We start from the raw sequence: 18,569 nt of genomic DNA, 5'->3' as shown, positions 1-18,569 counted from the left end.
ATGACATCTTAACTATAGCAGCCTGACTAGATACTGTAGCACTGGAGACCATTCTGCACTTTGAGTGATCTGCGTTTCTTTTATTTTTCATGTCTAGGCTGGTCAAGCTCCACATCAATGTCTTGAACCGCCTCGGACATCCCAAAAGGCACAAGCCTGTCAACCTACGTGGGGACAACTGGATCAGCCTTAGGCCTCTGTTAGCAGTAGGTGTTTAAACTATACTGGAAGGTTGAAGACCTATTGTATCTGCAGAAATCTACATGTAGATACCTACATTTAGATGTCTTATTCTAAAGCTGAAATGCATCAATGGAGTTGTTAGCTAGTGTACAATAGCTAATACAGCAGACTGTTAAAGATTATTTTCTCTTTTCATTAGTTAAAAAAAAAACCTCAAAAGGATAAAGTCTGTTCTGGATTTGTAAGCAAATTACTTTTCATCTGTATGGAACATATGAGTTCATCTGGGTTTCCTGTCACTCAAGGAAATACCACATTAATCTGTTTGGATGATTGCAGGAAAAAGGAAATAGAAAGTAGGGGGAGAATTGGGAGTTGTAAGTGGTTTTATAGGAATCACAGTAAACACACTTGGAACAACAGGCACATTTCACGTTCAAATACAACTGCTTGCTCCCTACCTGGAAATCGGATGCATTATTCTGTGGACTGACACTGAAAGAACCACCTTTGAATGAAGTTGAGTTTATAGAAGACACTCCAAGTGCGAGGTTTCGTGTTGAAATACTCATGGATGGTCCAGTGAACTGGATCTTTAAAGCCAAGGCATCAATAGTTTTTAGAGCTCTAAAACCAGAAATAAAATTATTCTAAAAACTGAACATAGAAAACAAAATACCATGCTCTATAGGCTCTCCACATTCAAGGTGATCCTCTTATTATTGACTATGTTTCTATCACCCATCTGTGTATTCACAAGGAGACTATCAGGCATCTCTGTTGAAAACAAAAGCTTTTGATTGACAGAAACTAGTCCTGAAATAATTTTCCAACAATACTTAGATCTATGCTGTGTCATGTATCAGAAGACTTCTTTTCTGTCAAAATACTTTATCTTTGTCATGCACATTAATGTTAGTACAAGAAGAAATATTAGTATATCTATTTTGGAAAATTGTTTTTGATGGAAATCAGAAAAGTTTGATTTTTGTACTGCAATTGTTTGTCTATATATGGAAGGATGAATCCTTCCAACCTTGCAGGTTGCTCTCAAAAACTTGTCTCAAATGCAGAAATACTTACTCTGAAGATGATGCTGCCAATACACTGTCTGAACTGGTTAGAATATTGGAAAAAATTGTCACCACTGTAGAACCCAGAGATTCATCTATTTCTTCGTCGTTCACAATTTTTTTGAGCTTCTGCACAACATCATTTACTTTGTCTGAGGTTAGCTGCTGCCCTTCACCAGTGAGATTCAGAAGCTGATTGGCTATATCAGCTGCATTTTCTGTAAGTGTACATGTAAAATGAAGTAAAAAGAGAAAATAATGCATATCACTCCTGAAGTAATTCAGAAATACAAATTTTTATCCTCATTGTTGAAGGCTAGAGCATGTTGTCTGGTACTTGTACTGAACATTTTATCATTTTATCAAATTTATAATTTTATGAAAAAGTATATAAAACCTGCTGATTATTATATACTGTCCTCATTGGCCATGTCTTTCTTTTCCTTAATTTGATTTGAGTTTGTAAATCAGAACTACTATTGAAAGGGCTGATTGAAAGGAAAAAAGGCAAGTAAGAAATAAGAAGCATATTTTCTCTTTTTTTTCCTTATGCTATCCTTTTTTTTTTTCACTGGGAAAAACAATTTCACTCTGGAAGTGAAACAAATGAATCCAAAGTCACTATTACTGACAAAATATTCACTCTTTTAAGTTTTGGGGAGAAAGTTTGACCCCATTGTAAACGTTTCAGTTCCTTCAGAGGATTGTATTCTTACTCAGAGTGTTGGCAAGCACAACACACAAGCAAATTTCACGAGAAGAATCTTCCTGGTAAGGGAAGTTTGACAATGTGTCCAATGGCAAAACATTAGTATAAAGCACATGTTAAACAGCAAGTTTGATGCCACCTGGATAGAAAACTAATGTAAACACTAACATTTACTATATCAAAATATTTGAAATTTATTGGAATTCGCAAATAAGATTTTGAAAGATCAGCCTTCTTTATTCTGCAACTGGTTGTGTTTTTTTAATGTTGTGTTTTATAATATAGCTTTTCTTACTGTAGAATGTTCATTTTACATGAAACAATGTCTTCATATAGCCTGACTGCAAGTACTCAATCAACCAAGTTAGGTAGCCAGGCTCCCTAGGACCCCTCTATCAGTGGAGAAGGAAAAAGAGGCTTCTCCAAGAAAGCAATTCAGAACAGGAGCTTACTGTGGGTGCTCTGAATTACTTACGAGAGTATCATTCTCTTCACTAGCTCTGGCACTAAAAAAAGGGGCCATAAAATTGTTGTCTATTTATTTTATTACTCCTTTAAGGCCAGAATGACATCAAGGGGTATTCTGTAAACTGAGAATAAATCTGAAAATGTCTGATCGTAAGCCCAGTGAAGAGAGTGGGAGTCTTTCCACTGGCACCTACAGGCATTGGAAACATTTAAAAATTTGTCTGAACCTGAATATCAAATTGAGGCAAGCTACCACCTGCCTCTATTCTTGCTTAAATTACCTGAAGAGTTTGATTTATTTCATTAATTGGTATCCAGAGCTTTACATGGGTGGGCTGAATTCAACTTGGTGCACTTCCCCAGAGTTCAAATATTTACTTTGCACTGATTCTTAGAAAGATTTTAAACAAATTAGCATAAAGGAGGAAGATATTCTTCCTTAATGTAACTTCCTTATAGTAAGCAGTAACTAAAGTCTACAAACCTATTCCTTTAGCGAAAGAGCAGTATCAATATACACACCTGTGCAATTTCTAAGATCAGGCTGGCCCCAGTACGATGTATAATTCTGTAGACCCAAATAGCTAAAGAGGAAAAATGACAAAATTCATATGAAATACAACAGCAAAATTATGTAAATGTTTCATAATTCTTTTGAAGGTGTCACAGTGGTCCACTCTTGCCGATTCAAAATTTTCCTAGCAACATGGCCCCTAGTGAGATGAAATATGTATGCTTGACAGTGGAAATATGTGATCAATTAAGTGACAGTGCTGAGAGAAACTGTAGTTCTTTTGGACAAATTCCCAGCTGATTCCTATACTGATTTGATAAACTGCATCAGTGGAAATTCTGGCCTTGTATTTCAGGAAGGACCCAAAGGTTGACACAAACTATTATGCCCCTATTATGGCCTAATCAGATGCTGTTTCTGTAATTTCCCTTTGACATAAACGGCTTTGATCAAGTCAATAGCAAGACGTTATATCTCTCAGAAGAATATGCACAGGAGCTATGCAGAGATATAAACTTATGCCACCCACGAAAACTAGGGCAGGTCACCATCAGATCCAGGTCCAAGGTGAGGGACAGATATAAAGATTCTTTTTTTCAAAATGCTTTTTAAAAAAGCCTTACCATAGCAAAATACCTAGATATGGCTCCAAAATCAAACACACTTTTTCCTCAGTTTTCTTTAAAGACAATCATGTTATCATAGCATGGCAAAGGCAGGATGGCGAGTGGGGAAAAGTTATCCTTTCACTCAGCACGATAGATCAACAACTTCAGTTGATCAACTTTATTATAACAGCACACCAGCAGGTAGCCTTCTACTGTGGGATGCATAGGACTAGAAGAGACCATCAGAAGTACTTCCTCTTCCCTCAAAACACATCCCACCTGTGCTCCATATTGGCAAAAGCTAGTGGAGGCAGAGGCAAGGAAAGCATAGCACAGTGCAGAACACAGTAATTTTTTTTATGAGAAGTGCTGTACACTGCTGGACAGTCAATGGTATTGTGTAGACCACAAATGAACAATAAAGATAAGCAATACTGGGGCAGCAAAGGCCAGAAGCCTTAATTTTTAATGATTCTGAGCCTCTGACATAAAAACAATTTGACTTCTGCAGTACGCCCTCTACAACAAAAGTTGGTCAACCAGAATCCAGCAGTTCTTGTACAAGATTAAGAGGCTGAGGAAGTGAGTTAGTTAAATATAATGCTGGTTTCTTTCCTGTTTGGCACAGAACCTCAAAGCTGATTCATATCCATGTTGCCATATTGTTTTCAAAAAGTAAAAGATCTGCTCTTCTCAGCACATGTTCCAGATGCAGCATGGGCAGATAAGAGTACTACATTGCATTTAATGGTGACCATCCTAAATACTGAAGAAATGAGTTAATATTGCATCATTATAGCCATGTTCAAGGCACTCAAAGGAGATCAAAGCCATATTGTTTTGGTGATATATCAAAGGAAGTAATGATATTCCCATTTTACAAATGGGAAATAGAGATTCAGTGTCTAAATCTTTTTTAGATCTTCACAAAGAAAGCCTACATTAGGGAAAATTTATCTAAACCTCAAAAACACAAGTTCAAATGTTTTAGCATAAGATTATCCCCACCTTCAATTATGGCAAAATGCTTGTTTCACAGAATTTCTTTTACTTTCCCTTAACAGGATGAGAAGTTCTGAATTAAACCAAATACACATCTCATCTTCATAGAATTTTGTTGAGAACTTCTTATACAAGTCAGATAGTAGTAGCGGAGTGGTAGCAAATGTGAAACTTTGGTTTCGGTAACATAAGCATCCTGACTTGAAGTAAGCAGTTTCACTCTGTAATAAGGTGCTATTTTTATAGCCACTTTGAACATGTATTAATTGTGGGCTTCAATATGCTCTACAGAAGTGGTAGATGAGCTTTTTTTCCTTACCAATGAAGTACGTACTCTTACTGCACACACATAATCTCTCACAGTATAGAAATCATCTTCCTGAAACACAATACCAGCCAATGGCAACCATTACGGAGGATGCAGTTTAACTATATAACCAGAAAGTTGCATTTGAAGCTCTCAGCTTCTCAGATATTTGAACACCCACCAGGTTCTTGATGCAGTCTGAACTGAGCTCCCATGGCATAATGTGAAGTTGGTCACAGTCGGTCTGGTATCTGGCCAAAAATAGTTTGGAGGGTTCTCTTCAGCTAAACATTTTTCTGTAAAAATAAAAATATATCAGTGTTAATGGTGAATTTCTTCATGTAATCATCTTCCATTTCTTGTCCTCAGCTCATCAACGAGTCTACAGCACAAAGCTGTCTTCAAATGAAATGCTTGGTTGTTATCTATAGAGTAGCGGCAATGGAGGGGTGCACAACAGGGGACAACATATACTGCTGCTGCTCAAGGGAAAGGATTGAATGCGCATGCTGCACCCACCTGCACTCCGCCAGCCCCCACCTCCTCCCTCCCAAGGGAAGGGCAATCTCTGACTGGAAGAAGTTGAATGGGAAAAGATGAGAGCTAAAAGGAGATTGATTAAGGGCAGCAGCTGGCAGGAGCACAAACAACAGGGCTGAGGAGTGGGCATGAGGGGCCTTGGAGGTCCAAAACGTCTCATTATAGCTCTGGCTGTAAATCATACTTCTTTACCCTCAAACTACCAGAGGAGCTGTCAGGAACTGTCCCAGCCTCTTTGAACCAGACAGCAAAACACTGACTAAAGCAATCTGGACAATTGTGTTTGTGTTAAAAGAGGTATCTTGAGCACAGCTCTCTGAGATTAGTGGAACAACGAGGCTTAAAGGGACAATTTAAAATCTGAAACAGTCATACTGTTTGGAAATGTGTGATTATTTTAACACAGAAGATGCTTATTTATGGACAAGCAAACAAAATCTGTTGTGTAACAAAGCCGAAAACTACTTACCCACTGGATCAACATCCACAGTATGAAGCTTATATCCTCCTTCCATGGTCCCATTATTATTTATGAGCTTCTGTCGGATGTCTTCCTCTTCTAAATTGATGTTGTTGGTAGAATTATAAACCAGAAGAGCCAAAACCCCAAAACTGCAAGGAAAATTATCCAAGTGTTTGAGTCAGAACAGCAGAGGCCAACTGCGTGGAAATAAAAATATCTGACAACTCTGGTTTTCTGAGTATGGAACAGTGTCACCAAGACAATGTTGCTCATTATCTGTGAATTATTATGTTTGTATATATAGGGTCATGACAAGAAAGTACAGCTGGGAAATTTCATCCTCTAGTTACCATTAAAGAAGCACCTCATCAAAAGAGCTAAGAAATGTTTTCACAAGATTTAGATTATTTTAAAAGATATTAAAAGGTGAAAGCATAAAGTTGTAAGTCGTGAGTTCTAAATGGCCCTTATTAAATTTAAAAATCTGGTTGCTGATGGCTTAGGAATTTAAGAGCTGATTCATCCCACCTTACAAAACTTGTCAGGATGGGACAAGTCATCCTCCAGAGGGTCTCCCTCTCCACTGACTACAGAGGAAGACTAGAAGATTAACGAAGAACAGATGCCTAACATTTAAACGTCTAAATTTTGATGGAGTGAAAAACACCCTGACACACTTCTGAAACTTTTAGTCCTAATTAGGAGAGTTTAGTTGCTCAGATGAGTAATTCAAGTTTGAGCAGTAATAGCTGTTTTGTACTGTAGCCCACTGCTACTTTCTTGGGCATAAGAAGTAGTTCATAGTGCCCAAGTCTCTTTCCTGTGAGAGAAATAAAACAGTCCCCACCCTTGTCCAAAAACATAGCTTTTCTGGAAGGGAAATAATGAACAGAAAAGCAGTTCTAGCAGGACACAGGAAAGAAGCCCAGAGTGGAAGGCTCAAGAGTTTCCTCCTGGGACACAGAAAACACATGTTGGAGAAGAGAATATGTCGGTACCCAAGAGCATTGCTTGGCTCTGGCTAGTAGGAGGTGACGCCACAGAAGCATGGAACATTGGATCTCCATGGGAGCCAAAATGTGGAAAAAGGGAAAAAGCAAGCTTGCTTTGGGCTGTCTTCATCTTAGCCTTGCCCTTGGATACCCAGCAGCCTGAATAAAGACAGACCTTCGCGGTGTGCGAGCAGCTCCTGGCAGCCTGGGAAGGGGCAGCACTGCCAGCACACGTACCGTGAGCAGGGCACGGACCAGACTGAGCTGCTCTCACCGGCGGCCCCCAGTGCAAGAAGGCAGCAGTGAGCTACAGGCTCTTGCGGTCTCCTTGAAGAAGAGTAGGAGAAAAAATCTGTAGGGGCCCTGTATGGGAGAGGGCTAGTAGGGTTTTCAGGTACCCCTTCCTAGACAGACCAGGGCTTCATTTCCAAAAATCTTCCAGAAAGACAGCCCCATGATGGCAGCTTAGAGTTGCACTTTCCAGAGGTGCCTCGTCTGGTACAGTATGAAACTACAGCTTAGTGTGCAGATGTTGCTCTTAGATGGCAGATTCAACCCCATTTCTGTCAGATATCATTCTGAAAACTGAATAGCTCTAACCAATAATTCTGAACTACTCTCATTAGTGAAATGGCATTAACAGGAAAAAACCTCTCAGTCTCGGGAAAAAATACAAAGAAGAAAAGCAAAGCCCAAACCTCATAAAGAAATCACGAATGTGAACTAAATACTCCACACATTTCACTGTTGCAGATGTAAAGAAATAAGTAAATAAATATACACGTTCCCTGGTTGGTGGGTTTTTTTTGTGGTTTGTTTTTTGTTGAACACCACTACACTTTTCTTGACATATCCACTGTTTTACTGGTAACATGTTGCTGGAGAAGAAGATAAAAATGTGACTACCTGCTGGCTTGGCTTGTTTTTATCCCAATGGATGTGTTTTAACAGAGAAATTTCAGCTGTCCCTGGCCAGGTCGCTCCTGCCCTGCTCCCAGAGATACTGAGTTCCTCCTAACATTCCTTTGGTCTTTGTGGGGTGTTTAACGTGTGGCAATAGCCTCAGCAGGGTGGATGTGCATTAGCAGGCTTTTGCTGTATACCTCGGATATATTACGAGGCACAAGTTTATTATGGCATTTATTTTTAGCAGAAGCATGGAAATTGCCTATGGGATTGCCAATACGTTCAGCCCTCCAGTACTTCAGCCCCAGAGTCTCCTGGCACTTAACCATCTTTCCTAAAAGATTCTGGCTTCACTCATCTATTCCCTTTACTTCAGAAGAGGAAAACTTAATATACTGATGCCACTCCCTACCTCAGCACTTTGGCTGCAAAACAGAAGTCATAAGTGAACAGTCACTGCTACTACTATGCTGCCTATTGTAGGACTCCCAACTAACCAAAATGATATTTAGTACCCATAACTGTGCGGAGGGATAATAGCAACAAAACAGAAGGGATAATGATAGATGAGGTAGAACTGGTTACAGTTATCTTGAACAATTATAGAGAAAAGTATTGATTATGAAGCACTGATAAAAATAATTTGTTAAACCACTTTGGTACTTGTTTTCTGAGAAACTCTTAGAGCACAAGTCATGTATACTGCGTAATAAGAGCCTGTTCCATATTATGATGAAAACAATTTCTATAAACTTTTCAGAATGACTCATGCTAGCTTCCCAAAGTAAATAAATACCTTTTAACTTCACAGCTGACACAATATGAAGCTGAGTGCTTCCTTCCACTTTTGTCACACTCAGATCCCAGAAAGAAAACGTTTTAATCGTGAAGAACTAAATTCTCAATTTGGGAAACAGTAGGCCTACACTCAAATAAATGGCAACACTGCCATGCTCTGCTGGTGTCACTGGATTTGCTACCCCCACCCTTACGTCTTTTATTGCGTGCCGTATAAAAGCAGATAAGATTCTCGCAGCAGTAATCAGTTACAAATTACACATCACCTACAGTAACCTGTACTGCTACTATTACTGCTGTCAATATAAAAAATGGACTGTGGTATAGGTAAACACAATGGGGATAAGTATTTATGCCTCTCTTCTCTTCGACTGAAACGGTGACATCTGTAGCAAGCAGGAAAGCAGGGAAAGACCGGCGTCTATCCCACTTTGTCCTGGTCCGTTGAGCTAAGCTGGCTCAGGGAGAGGAGTTTATGAAGCCGCATCCTCATCAGAGGCACAAGAGGCGGTGGGGGTGCCTGCGCTGCCATGGCGTGTACCACAAAGCCAGCTTTCTTCTCCAGCAGTGTGACTCAGAGCTATTCCAGGACAGTGTGCCTACACACGGGCTGTGGTCTCACTGCTACGCGATGCGAGGAGCCTGAAGGAAGGATTAACAAACCATGCGAACCGTGCAGCACAGACTGTCTCATACCTGAAGATATGTGGTTGATAATTAGCAATGCGTATTTCTCCTGTCGTTTCAGTTGTACTAGACAGGCTGAACTAATACTGAATTATTGTGGTTGTCAAACTGTTTAACAAATCACTATTGATTTCTTTCGTAGCTTATGTTACTTGATTTAAAGTATGTACAGAATCATTTTTAAAGCACCTAAATACTCAGGGAATCTAAATTTCCACTAGAAGTCACTGGGAATTTCATTCCTAACTACCCTGGCATATTTTAACAAGTTTTAAGACGTCAGCATTAAATTCTTTACCAATCTTGCTATTATGTTGGCTTTGAAGACAAGCAGCAACGGGTAGCTATAACTCAAGACTGGCAGCACCGGTAGGCCCACATAGTCACCTGTAAACACTACTAACTTCTTCACATTAACTGGACAGAAAAAAAAAGAGCTGACTACTGCAGAAGTCACTCAGTGAAGATGTAATACAAACAGCAGATAAAATGTTAGAAAACACACAGAATGAGACAGAAAGAAATATGAAAAAGTAGAGGGAAAACAAAAGCATTCCACAAAAGCATCTGAGTTGTGGATAAACTTTTACTTGAGGTGATTTTGACTGTGATACCATTAAAATGTTCAGAAAAAAAACAGGACTGGGCATAATAGACACTTTCAAAGTAATGCCAAGGATGAAGAGGTTAATTTCTCAGCACAAGGTGATGTTATAGAAAAAATATAAAAACTGAGACTTCAGGACGCAAAACTAAAAATTGCAGCTACTTTTTGGACTACTAAAAAGAAAAGCATCCTAAGCCTTCCTTTTAAGTGAATGGCCATTGTATCAGAACAGTGCTGCGAGCAGCATGGTCACGCCTCTGTGCCTGTCCTTGTGTCTCCAGGCCTTGCTCCTCCTTGCAGATCTGGTGTGGGAATACAAACAAGTACAACTTTTCAACAGAAAGCACTTACAATATGTGACGATTTGGTATGAAGACTATTCGTTATTAAAGAATGTAGCATAAAGGCAAAACAGAAAGGGCTGGAATCCCTCACATTTTAACAGCTGATCTTTGCTGAAATGAGTTTTTGGTTATGCTTGAACTATGTTCCAAAACAACAAAGAAAACCCCCCATTCTCCAATACATTACTTTCCTAAAAATGGCATCTAACAATGTCAGGTCTACACTAAATCCAGTTAAAGTCATTGGAAAGACAAAGGAAGTCATTGGAAGCTGGATCAAGAGCAGGCAGATTCAGCAGGGGATTAAGAAGGGATCATCCTTCAGTCACTTGGGAGGAATTCCCAAATTCCTCCATCTGTGATGAAGGCTTTCTTTACAGGTCATGGACACAAGATGCCAGCAGGGCACTGTGGAGAAACCTGTGGATTTCTGCTTGGCTCTTCGCTCGTCAGTTTTTCAAGCAGAAATATTACGCATAATGTACACATTATGTGGCATTTTAAGATGTTGCTCAGCGCTGGTCAAGGCTGTCCCTTTACGGCCTTCGGTAACACTGAAGTTGAAGTCGGGGGGAGTAGAGGTGGGCCAAGTTGTTCCTAAAACCTCACCAGTAGAAACCAGGAAAATTTTAAAAATAGGAATAGGCATCACAGATGTGTTCATTTATAACAAGAATAGCATTATTATTTCATAACAAATAGTCTGAAGTCATCACAAAGAATGCAAAAGCCTAATATTTTACTCGGTAAAGATACTCAGGACTGTAAAAGCAAAATTATGCTGCTCTGATGTTGCTAACTCCTGCCTAAAACTATTACACAATCTAATTAGCTTAAGTTTTATCCAAGTGCATTAAACCTTCCATTAAGCAACACAGCACCCAAGAACACAGCATGCAGGAGCCTGAATCTGCCTTACTGACACTGGTGGCAAAACTCCCACGGACTTCAAGAAAGCAGGACTAGGCATGGGCAGCCCTGATTTCCTGCTTTCCTCTCTATTTTCATTCCTAAGAAAAGGGATTTCTATTTAAATTTAGTGGTCTTTACACAGCTTGCTACCACTGTGCTTTTTAATTTGGATGGGTTGTTTAACAGCACTAACATTAACATAGTTTCAGATAGTAGAAGCAATTGAACAAATAGGCCAAAATTATGACAATCAAGTAGTGGAAGTTGGAGCAAGCACAATCTTATTTGTATGTTAAATGGAGAAAAGGTTATAAATTAATTGGGGCCTGAATTCTCAAAATTGCTTGCAAAATAAAAGAAGAAAGGAGAAGCAGGGGAGCTGAACTACTGAATCCCCGTGCTGAGGCAGACCTATATATTCATCTGACCTAGGATCAGTAGGACCCTTCTGAGAAAGCAGCAGTAGCAGTCCTAGGAAGTTCTGACAAAGCTGCAGAGTCATAAAAAGCAAAGAATTAATGAAAGAAACAAACACGTTTATAATTTATCCACAAATTGGCTTCACTTTCAAAGGTTTGTGCAAAATAATGGGGGACAAAGAAACAACTATGTCCATAACCCATTCTGAACTCCTTACATTATTTTGAACAGCTGCCCTCTCATTAAGAGACGGAAACAGTATGACCAGAGGGAAAAATTAAACACAGACACGAAGTCAAGTATAGCTGTGATAAAATTCTGTCTGTTAAAGCAGTTAAAACTTAACTATTTAAAGTAGCTATTAGTTAATCTACCAAAGTATTAGCTTGATATACTGCTGTCATCCAGAGATCTCACAGTATTTAAGGTGCTGATAATAATATGCACTTTTGGACTTGGCACTGTGTCTCTCTCATCACCATGTACATAAATGCATAATAAGCACAGTGTACTTTGGATTTCTACAGCTCATAGAATACAGCAATGAAAGAATAACAATCCACTTCCATATTTTTGTTTTGTTTTGCTCTTCTCCAGAATGCAGTACAGTTTAAAATATTTATTTGGAAAACACCTATTTTTAACATGCCAAAAAAAGCCAACGTCCTACCTCCCACTTCCAACTTCTATTTCTTCTCTGAATCATTCTTTCTAACCATTCTTCCTCTTTCACTTGCAAGAAGACTAGGTGGGGAGACCGATAACAGAAGTTCCTTGATAAGGTAGCAGTGTGGTAAATAAGGGTTGAAGCAAAGCAAAATGCACAGAAATGGTTGGGAAAGGTTGTTTTTTGTTTGGGGTTTTTTTAACTGTTGTATAAAATGCTAATCCAAAAGGTAAGGAAAAAAGATGTGATCTGAATGATAAGAATATGAATTCATGTAAAGAGAAGGAAAACTTCACAAAGACCAATTTAAAGAATTATGATAATGCCTTAGAAATAAGAAGGCTATGACCTTGTGGAAAATTCAGAACACAGAGATAAGGTTTAGTGAGTTAGAGTAAGACTAATATGTTCACTTCTGAAAAAGATAAAGTTAAGGCCATGATACTTATGGGTTAGGTCTTAAATTTTAACTGTGGAGTGAAATTCTGTTCAGTTGAACATGAAGGTAAATGGAATAAGAAGTACTTAAAAGCTAAGGGAAATAGTGGAATATCTAAAACAGCAACAGACTTATTCTTGACCATCCAAAATAAAGAAATAAGAAAATCTTTGGACAACTATTCACAGAAATAATTTATAGGAATATTTAATTAACAGAAACTGTATGAAATCACACTGTGAGCAAGTTACATACAAGAACTCAGCCATAACATTTCAGTGGATCACCTGAGTAGTGAGAAATTAACATTACTTCCATCAGGGATTAAAAACTTCCAACCTGTAACCTGCTAATTTTTTATACCCCAGAATGTTACTCTGGTGTCTTGTAGGAGTTCCTTAGAATCCTACCCAGGACAAATCCAAGAAAGTGGAAAAACTAATAAAGTATTTTGAAAGCAATGATCGGGAAGTAGTAGGAAAAAAAGTTTGCTTTCTGGATCTTCAGAGATTCAACAGATTTCTTCCTCGCAAAATCTAGAAACAGCTGTGTGAACCTCAAAGAACTGGAAACCTGGTGACTAAATCCAGGAGCACTGAAGACTACTGGAAAGCTGATTCTTCTTTTGTTTCAGAAGGGAAGCAATGTACAATGATAGACATATACTCAGAAGACCTAAAGCTAGGCGAACACCAACTTTTCCCAAATGTTTCTCCTGTAAGAAGTAAATGATGCATGAAAATATATGCAAGACATGAAAAATACATGGAAAAACAGCAAAAAATCCTGTCATATATTTCTATATATGTATATGTGCATATAATGTGTAAAAAGTGTAATTTTTGTTAGTCACATATCATGTAGCTCAATTAAATTTTTAATTATCCCTCAACCAAGTTGCTAGGTTGGGCAGAATCTTGACTTCTCTTTTTTCTTCTTTTCTAAGAAAACATGCACAGCATAACAGTCCTGATTATCCGGAGAACAGTAACATTTTGTGTGACGTGATTAGCATTTATACTAAATTATTCAGAATGATGACAAAATGCCATTTGGCCTTGACACAAAGTGCACTAGAGCCCGTGAGAAGACTAGTTTCTCCTTAGACCAGGCCTCCCTTGAAAAACTTTATGACATATTATGAACATGTGATTCCATTGCCTCTGAAAATACATGGACAGCATGGTGGGAAGGTGAGACAAGAATAAATCAGGTGCATAACCTAGGTGAGAACAGATGCTGACAAGCTGGGCTGCTAGCCTTGTAAAAGAAGTGCAGGAATAAGGATAGGGAAAGCTTTACATTCCTCAGCAGTCTTAGATTGTTGGTAAGACCTGAGGCATGGTCTCCACTTAAAAGGTTTTGCTGGCATAACCGTATCATTTAGAAGTGTGAAAAAAAATTCCACCCACATCACATCACATCACTACACCCTACTGTAAATGTAGGTCAAGCAGCAAAATAGCCCATTCAGAGACTGCGTTTACACTACACCAGTTAAATGATTTTGCCAATAAAAGCTGTTTTTCTGCTGTGGGTGTGTGGGAAGGAGATAGTACCTTTTACAAATCTTTTCACTTCTAGGTAAACTCTGTAGAAAACTGGAAGCATCAGTAACTACTCCCTGATGGTAAATTGGGAATACTGGGCTATCTCTGAAATTAAAAAGCCCAGCTGTTATCATGGCAGTTCTCAAGAGTCAGCCGTTAAAGTCCTTTCCTACAGGACTTTTGCCTACACTGCAAACAGATACATCCCATACCCACTTGTTGCCCTTCCTCACAAGATTAATTACGTTTTGGTTTCCTCTCCTTAATTTGGTCCTAAGATTCACTCCCTCCCCATATATCCTTCAGAAATCAGTCTGCTGCTTTCAAAGAAATCCCCTGAGGCCCAATTTTCAGGGGGTGTGACCCATCTAACTTACTTTGGCTGCCTTTGAGGCCGTCCCAACTCCAGTGCCTCCGAGCCCAGCAGAAGTCAGGAAATGAGAGCATATGGTAAATAGTTTAACTCACACTAGTTTGGCTTTCAATTCTAGCATGATTTTTCAGTGTTTTGCATCAAGTAAGATGTCTGTTAACTCAAAAGGCTCTTGTTCAAGAGAATAAATGCAGTGACAGTGGATAGATACCAGTGCACCAAAGCTTGTTGCTAAAGAAAGCTGGGTGTGCCATACCATGTATATATGATACGTCTATTCAGTTTTGTGACAGATGAAACCTGAGCTCTGAAAAAATGATCTGTTAAGGTTTAAAGCTCAGTAGGTTTAAACCAAAACAAACATGATAACCAGTGTTAGGTTTCTGAGCACATACAGAGCGCTCAGCTCCCCAGTCATATGTTTACAGACTGGCAGCATATGCCCAATAATAGACAATGAATCCAATAACAGACAATAAAGCCTGTTGTAAAGCCACATGTAATGCCTCTATCAAGAACATGTCTTTAAAAATTTTACCTTTTAATACTTCTTTTTTCTCTTACTCCCTCTTTTATGGAGCCAGGGTGGATGCTATAAAAGAAATAAACATTAATTAGGGTGGGCTAATTCTCAAAAGGAATGTAGCATAAACATCTTCCCCCTTCATTTACCTGATATTGACCACATACACAGTGTAATTCCAGTTCTGGAAAGTACGGTTTAGCTGAAAAACAGGAAGACGTTGATCACATGAATGGTGAGATGTTAATGGGGCTCTTTGTTGCTTAAGACAGTTACAATTTCACCCTTCTCCCCCTTGAGAAATCCCCTTCCATTTTTCAAAGCAAGGAGAACGCTCTCCCATTTCAGTGAGGTGATTGTTGTATTAGATGTACAACTGGTAGTAAGAGATGTGGGCTTTTTTACTGGCAGAAGGAAATCTCTATAAGGTCATGACACAGTGTATAGGTGAGTGCACAGGATGTTGAACTTTTCCTTTTCTCACTCTCTTCCTCATCTTAAATTCTCAGAAACACTTTGATTAGAAAATATTTACTGACAAAACTACAGGGTCAATTTTCACCTGAAAGTCTATAACGTTATGACAATCTTTTTTTCAGACCTTTGTACTATTTATTCTGAATGGGCAATGGCTGCTCCGTTTTTCCCCCTGGGAGACACTTTTGCATACTCTGCTAGGGCCAAGTGACACCCTTCTAGATTCTTTGGCTCAGGCACCTACGTACTTCGCCTGGCTACTGCTGCTAAGAGAACAACCTTGGCAGGTGTGGACGACTGCATTTCTGGTTTGTAGAAGACTATAGGTGGTTTCCCTTCCTTAGCTTCTGAAAACTGAAAGCCTCCAGGTTTATTAAAAGAAAAATAAAGATTACCGTATATTAATGACATCATATTTTCATGTAAGTAGTTGGTATAAAGACTACTTACAGATTGTGTGAGTGCCACTATGTGAACTGTCAAAAAGGACAGAGAATATCTGTATTCAGACAGGAGAAACTTTCAGGGACGGGAACTTCAGGAGGGCTCAGGAAGGAGCTTACGTCTGCTAAAATGTGCTGAGAAACCAGGGGCTACTAGAAACCCCCACAACTGACCTGTGGCAGATGACTTCTGAAGTAGAGAACATTGGGGTAAATTGGAAAAGTGTATTGCCTCATACAAAGGAACACTGCCTGTTTTTTTTATTATTTCTATCACAATATAACTTCAAAGCCACATTAGTATTTGGGGAGAAAAATTTCACTCTACATAGTGATGTTCGAACTTAGACACCTACCTCTTTCAGCGGACAGTTCTGATTTCTCCATACTTTCCAAAATCTCAACTAGTATCTACATTTCTTAAGAAGCTGGCTGGTATAGTGGAGACATTTCAAAATTTTATCTATAGTGCCTAATAGCCCCAGCTAGACCTGAATTCATTACTGTGCAAATCAATAATAGAAAGATCTTCAGAGAACACATATTAGTTTAAGAATTTATTTGGCATTCTCTCTTTTTTTTTTCCTTTTCAGATTGATAACATCAATGGGGCAGATTCGTATATGTAATCACACAGGAAAGAAAACTTAACTTACCCATTCTGCAACCACATCACGTACTTTCAACACCGAGTCGGAGTTGGAACTAAAGACAGTTATAGATATCCTGTAGAATAGCCCACCTGTCCATTAAAAACAGCATTATCATGTTAGAAACTGAGCAAATTTGCCTTTTTAATAATGAGACTTTAGTTTCATGATGAATATAAATATCGGGCTGAACCCCAGATACAAGCACACCTCAAGCTCTTGTTGGCATTATACAGGTTTGGAGTGAACAAGTCCTGCAGGCTTGGGCCCATTCTCACTAGTCCTGTCGAATTAGACAAGAATTCCCTCCTCTTCCATACTTTTAGAGACCCTTGAAATGTGACGTGGAAACTCACAAACAATGTACATATAAACAGTATTTTGCATATGCCTTTAATGTGGAGTGTAAAAGCAAGATCATGAAAGCGTCATGAATTTAAAAAATAATCATAATTACTGAAGCCTGTAACATGGATGAATTCTGCTCTCAGTCAGATGGTTATAATCCAGAATTCAACCACTGCAGATTAGACTTAAAACTTTGTGAGAGCAGATAAGGCTCATCAATTGAAAGTAATAAGATAACTGAGGACAAAATTAGGTGGGAGAAGGGATATCCAGCTCTTGGTTTCACAGCAGAGTCTTTGCTCTCAGGCCTGGCGATGGTCAGATAGTAGAAGAACCCACATGGGCTTTACAAAACTAGCAGCTGAACAAACCATCTTTCAGTCACAAAATGTGTAATACTTGGCTTGGAGCAATTTTATATTCAGTAAAATCGTTTGGAAATGGCACCGGGTAAATACAAATTCTCTTTAAGCTCATGAGTTGGTAGGCAGCATTGCAAGATTTCACATCTAATAAATAATACCAACTCATCTCACAGTTATGCTCTGTGTTAAAAGTCTATACTTTCCACAAGTCAAATTTTTTTCATTAAGCTACTAAAAATTCTGTACGCACTGGTTGAACAAAATTTCCCAGGATGTGGGGGAAGTTTAAGAGCTTCTAGATCAATTCACTTACATGTATGCACACATGTGGCATTGCTTGGTTCAGGGATGTTACCAAACGAAGTTGTGGGTCTTGATCACAGATACATGTATTTATATAAATCTTATGTAAATCTTAGAGACACTACATAGGACAGAACAGAACATGACAACAATTGTACAGAAATCCCTTTCTGTCTCTTCATTGTAAAGGAACTGCTCTATCTTTCCGAGTCTAAATAAAAGACCTTTTAGTCTAGTTATGTATACGTGGAGCAAATTTTATCATTTTACAACTTCATAGATAATCATTTCACAAGAGCTTGAAATAAAAGTATCTGGAAAAAAATTTGAAGTCAGTATTTTCCGATTTAATTGTGCATATTGGTTACTATCCTATTCATGAGCTGGCTTGAGTATTGTTCTTTCTTCTCATGATGGAATTGATCATATGATCACTTAGATTAGTATGAAAATTCCTCTGCGATAAAATACTAAAGAATCCATTTCTTGCAGGAAGATGGTTTACCAGTTACCTTCTTTGGTAAGCTATGATTAAATTTAGATATGAGTAGAATGAACTTGCTTGCTTCTTGATTTATTGTCTTTTTTTCCTCCCTTAACTCAGCAGACACACAAATTTGGTGTGCCATTTAATCTGAAAATATTATTTTAGTTTGTTATCATTACTGTGATAGTTTCAAATAAAAAAGAGAAAAAAAAAGTCTTTGAAAGTAGAAAATTGGAATTTGGGCAAGTTGAAAACACTTGCAAGACTTGGATCTCATTTATATATATCTCTCTCTGTATATACATATATTCAATTTTATATGTATAATGTACCTTTTATACAGATACACACATACAGAAAGTGTGCATTATATATATTCTCACACATTCATATATAATCATATATATAATT

General features: G+C 38.4%; 1 protein-coding gene across 1 annotated transcript in view; it reads right to left on the bottom strand.

Moving 5' to 3' along the window:
• The window catches only part of GPR126 (G protein-coupled receptor 126), a gene marked incomplete at its 5' end in the record, with an annotated part of 45,972 nt that extends 29,225 nt beyond the window's left edge, over window positions 1-16,747 (bottom strand). Inside the window, 8 exons of the mRNA XM_009573279.1 lie at window positions 645-810; window positions 1,267-1,474; window positions 2,956-3,017; window positions 5,046-5,160; window positions 5,874-6,016; window positions 15,101-15,154; window positions 15,235-15,287; window positions 16,662-16,747. Of these exons, the coding sequence (XP_009571574.1) occupies window positions 645-810; window positions 1,267-1,474; window positions 2,956-3,017; window positions 5,046-5,160; window positions 5,874-6,016; window positions 15,101-15,154; window positions 15,235-15,287; window positions 16,662-16,747 (887 nt within the window). The remainder of the gene's footprint in view (window positions 1-644; window positions 811-1,266; window positions 1,475-2,955; window positions 3,018-5,045; window positions 5,161-5,873; window positions 6,017-15,100; window positions 15,155-15,234; window positions 15,288-16,661) is intronic.
• Window positions 16,748-18,569: the final 1,822 nt, after the last annotated feature.

This window comes from Fulmarus glacialis, unplaced genomic scaffold (assembly GCF_000690835.1).
Source record: "Fulmarus glacialis isolate BGI_N327 unplaced genomic scaffold, ASM69083v1 scaffold1302, whole genome shotgun sequence".
In the NCBI taxonomy this organism is placed as follows: Eukaryota; Metazoa; Chordata; class Aves; order Procellariiformes; family Procellariidae; genus Fulmarus; species Fulmarus glacialis.
The sequence above is the reverse complement of the archived record's forward strand: the minus strand, read 5'-3'. Positions and strand labels throughout refer to the sequence as shown.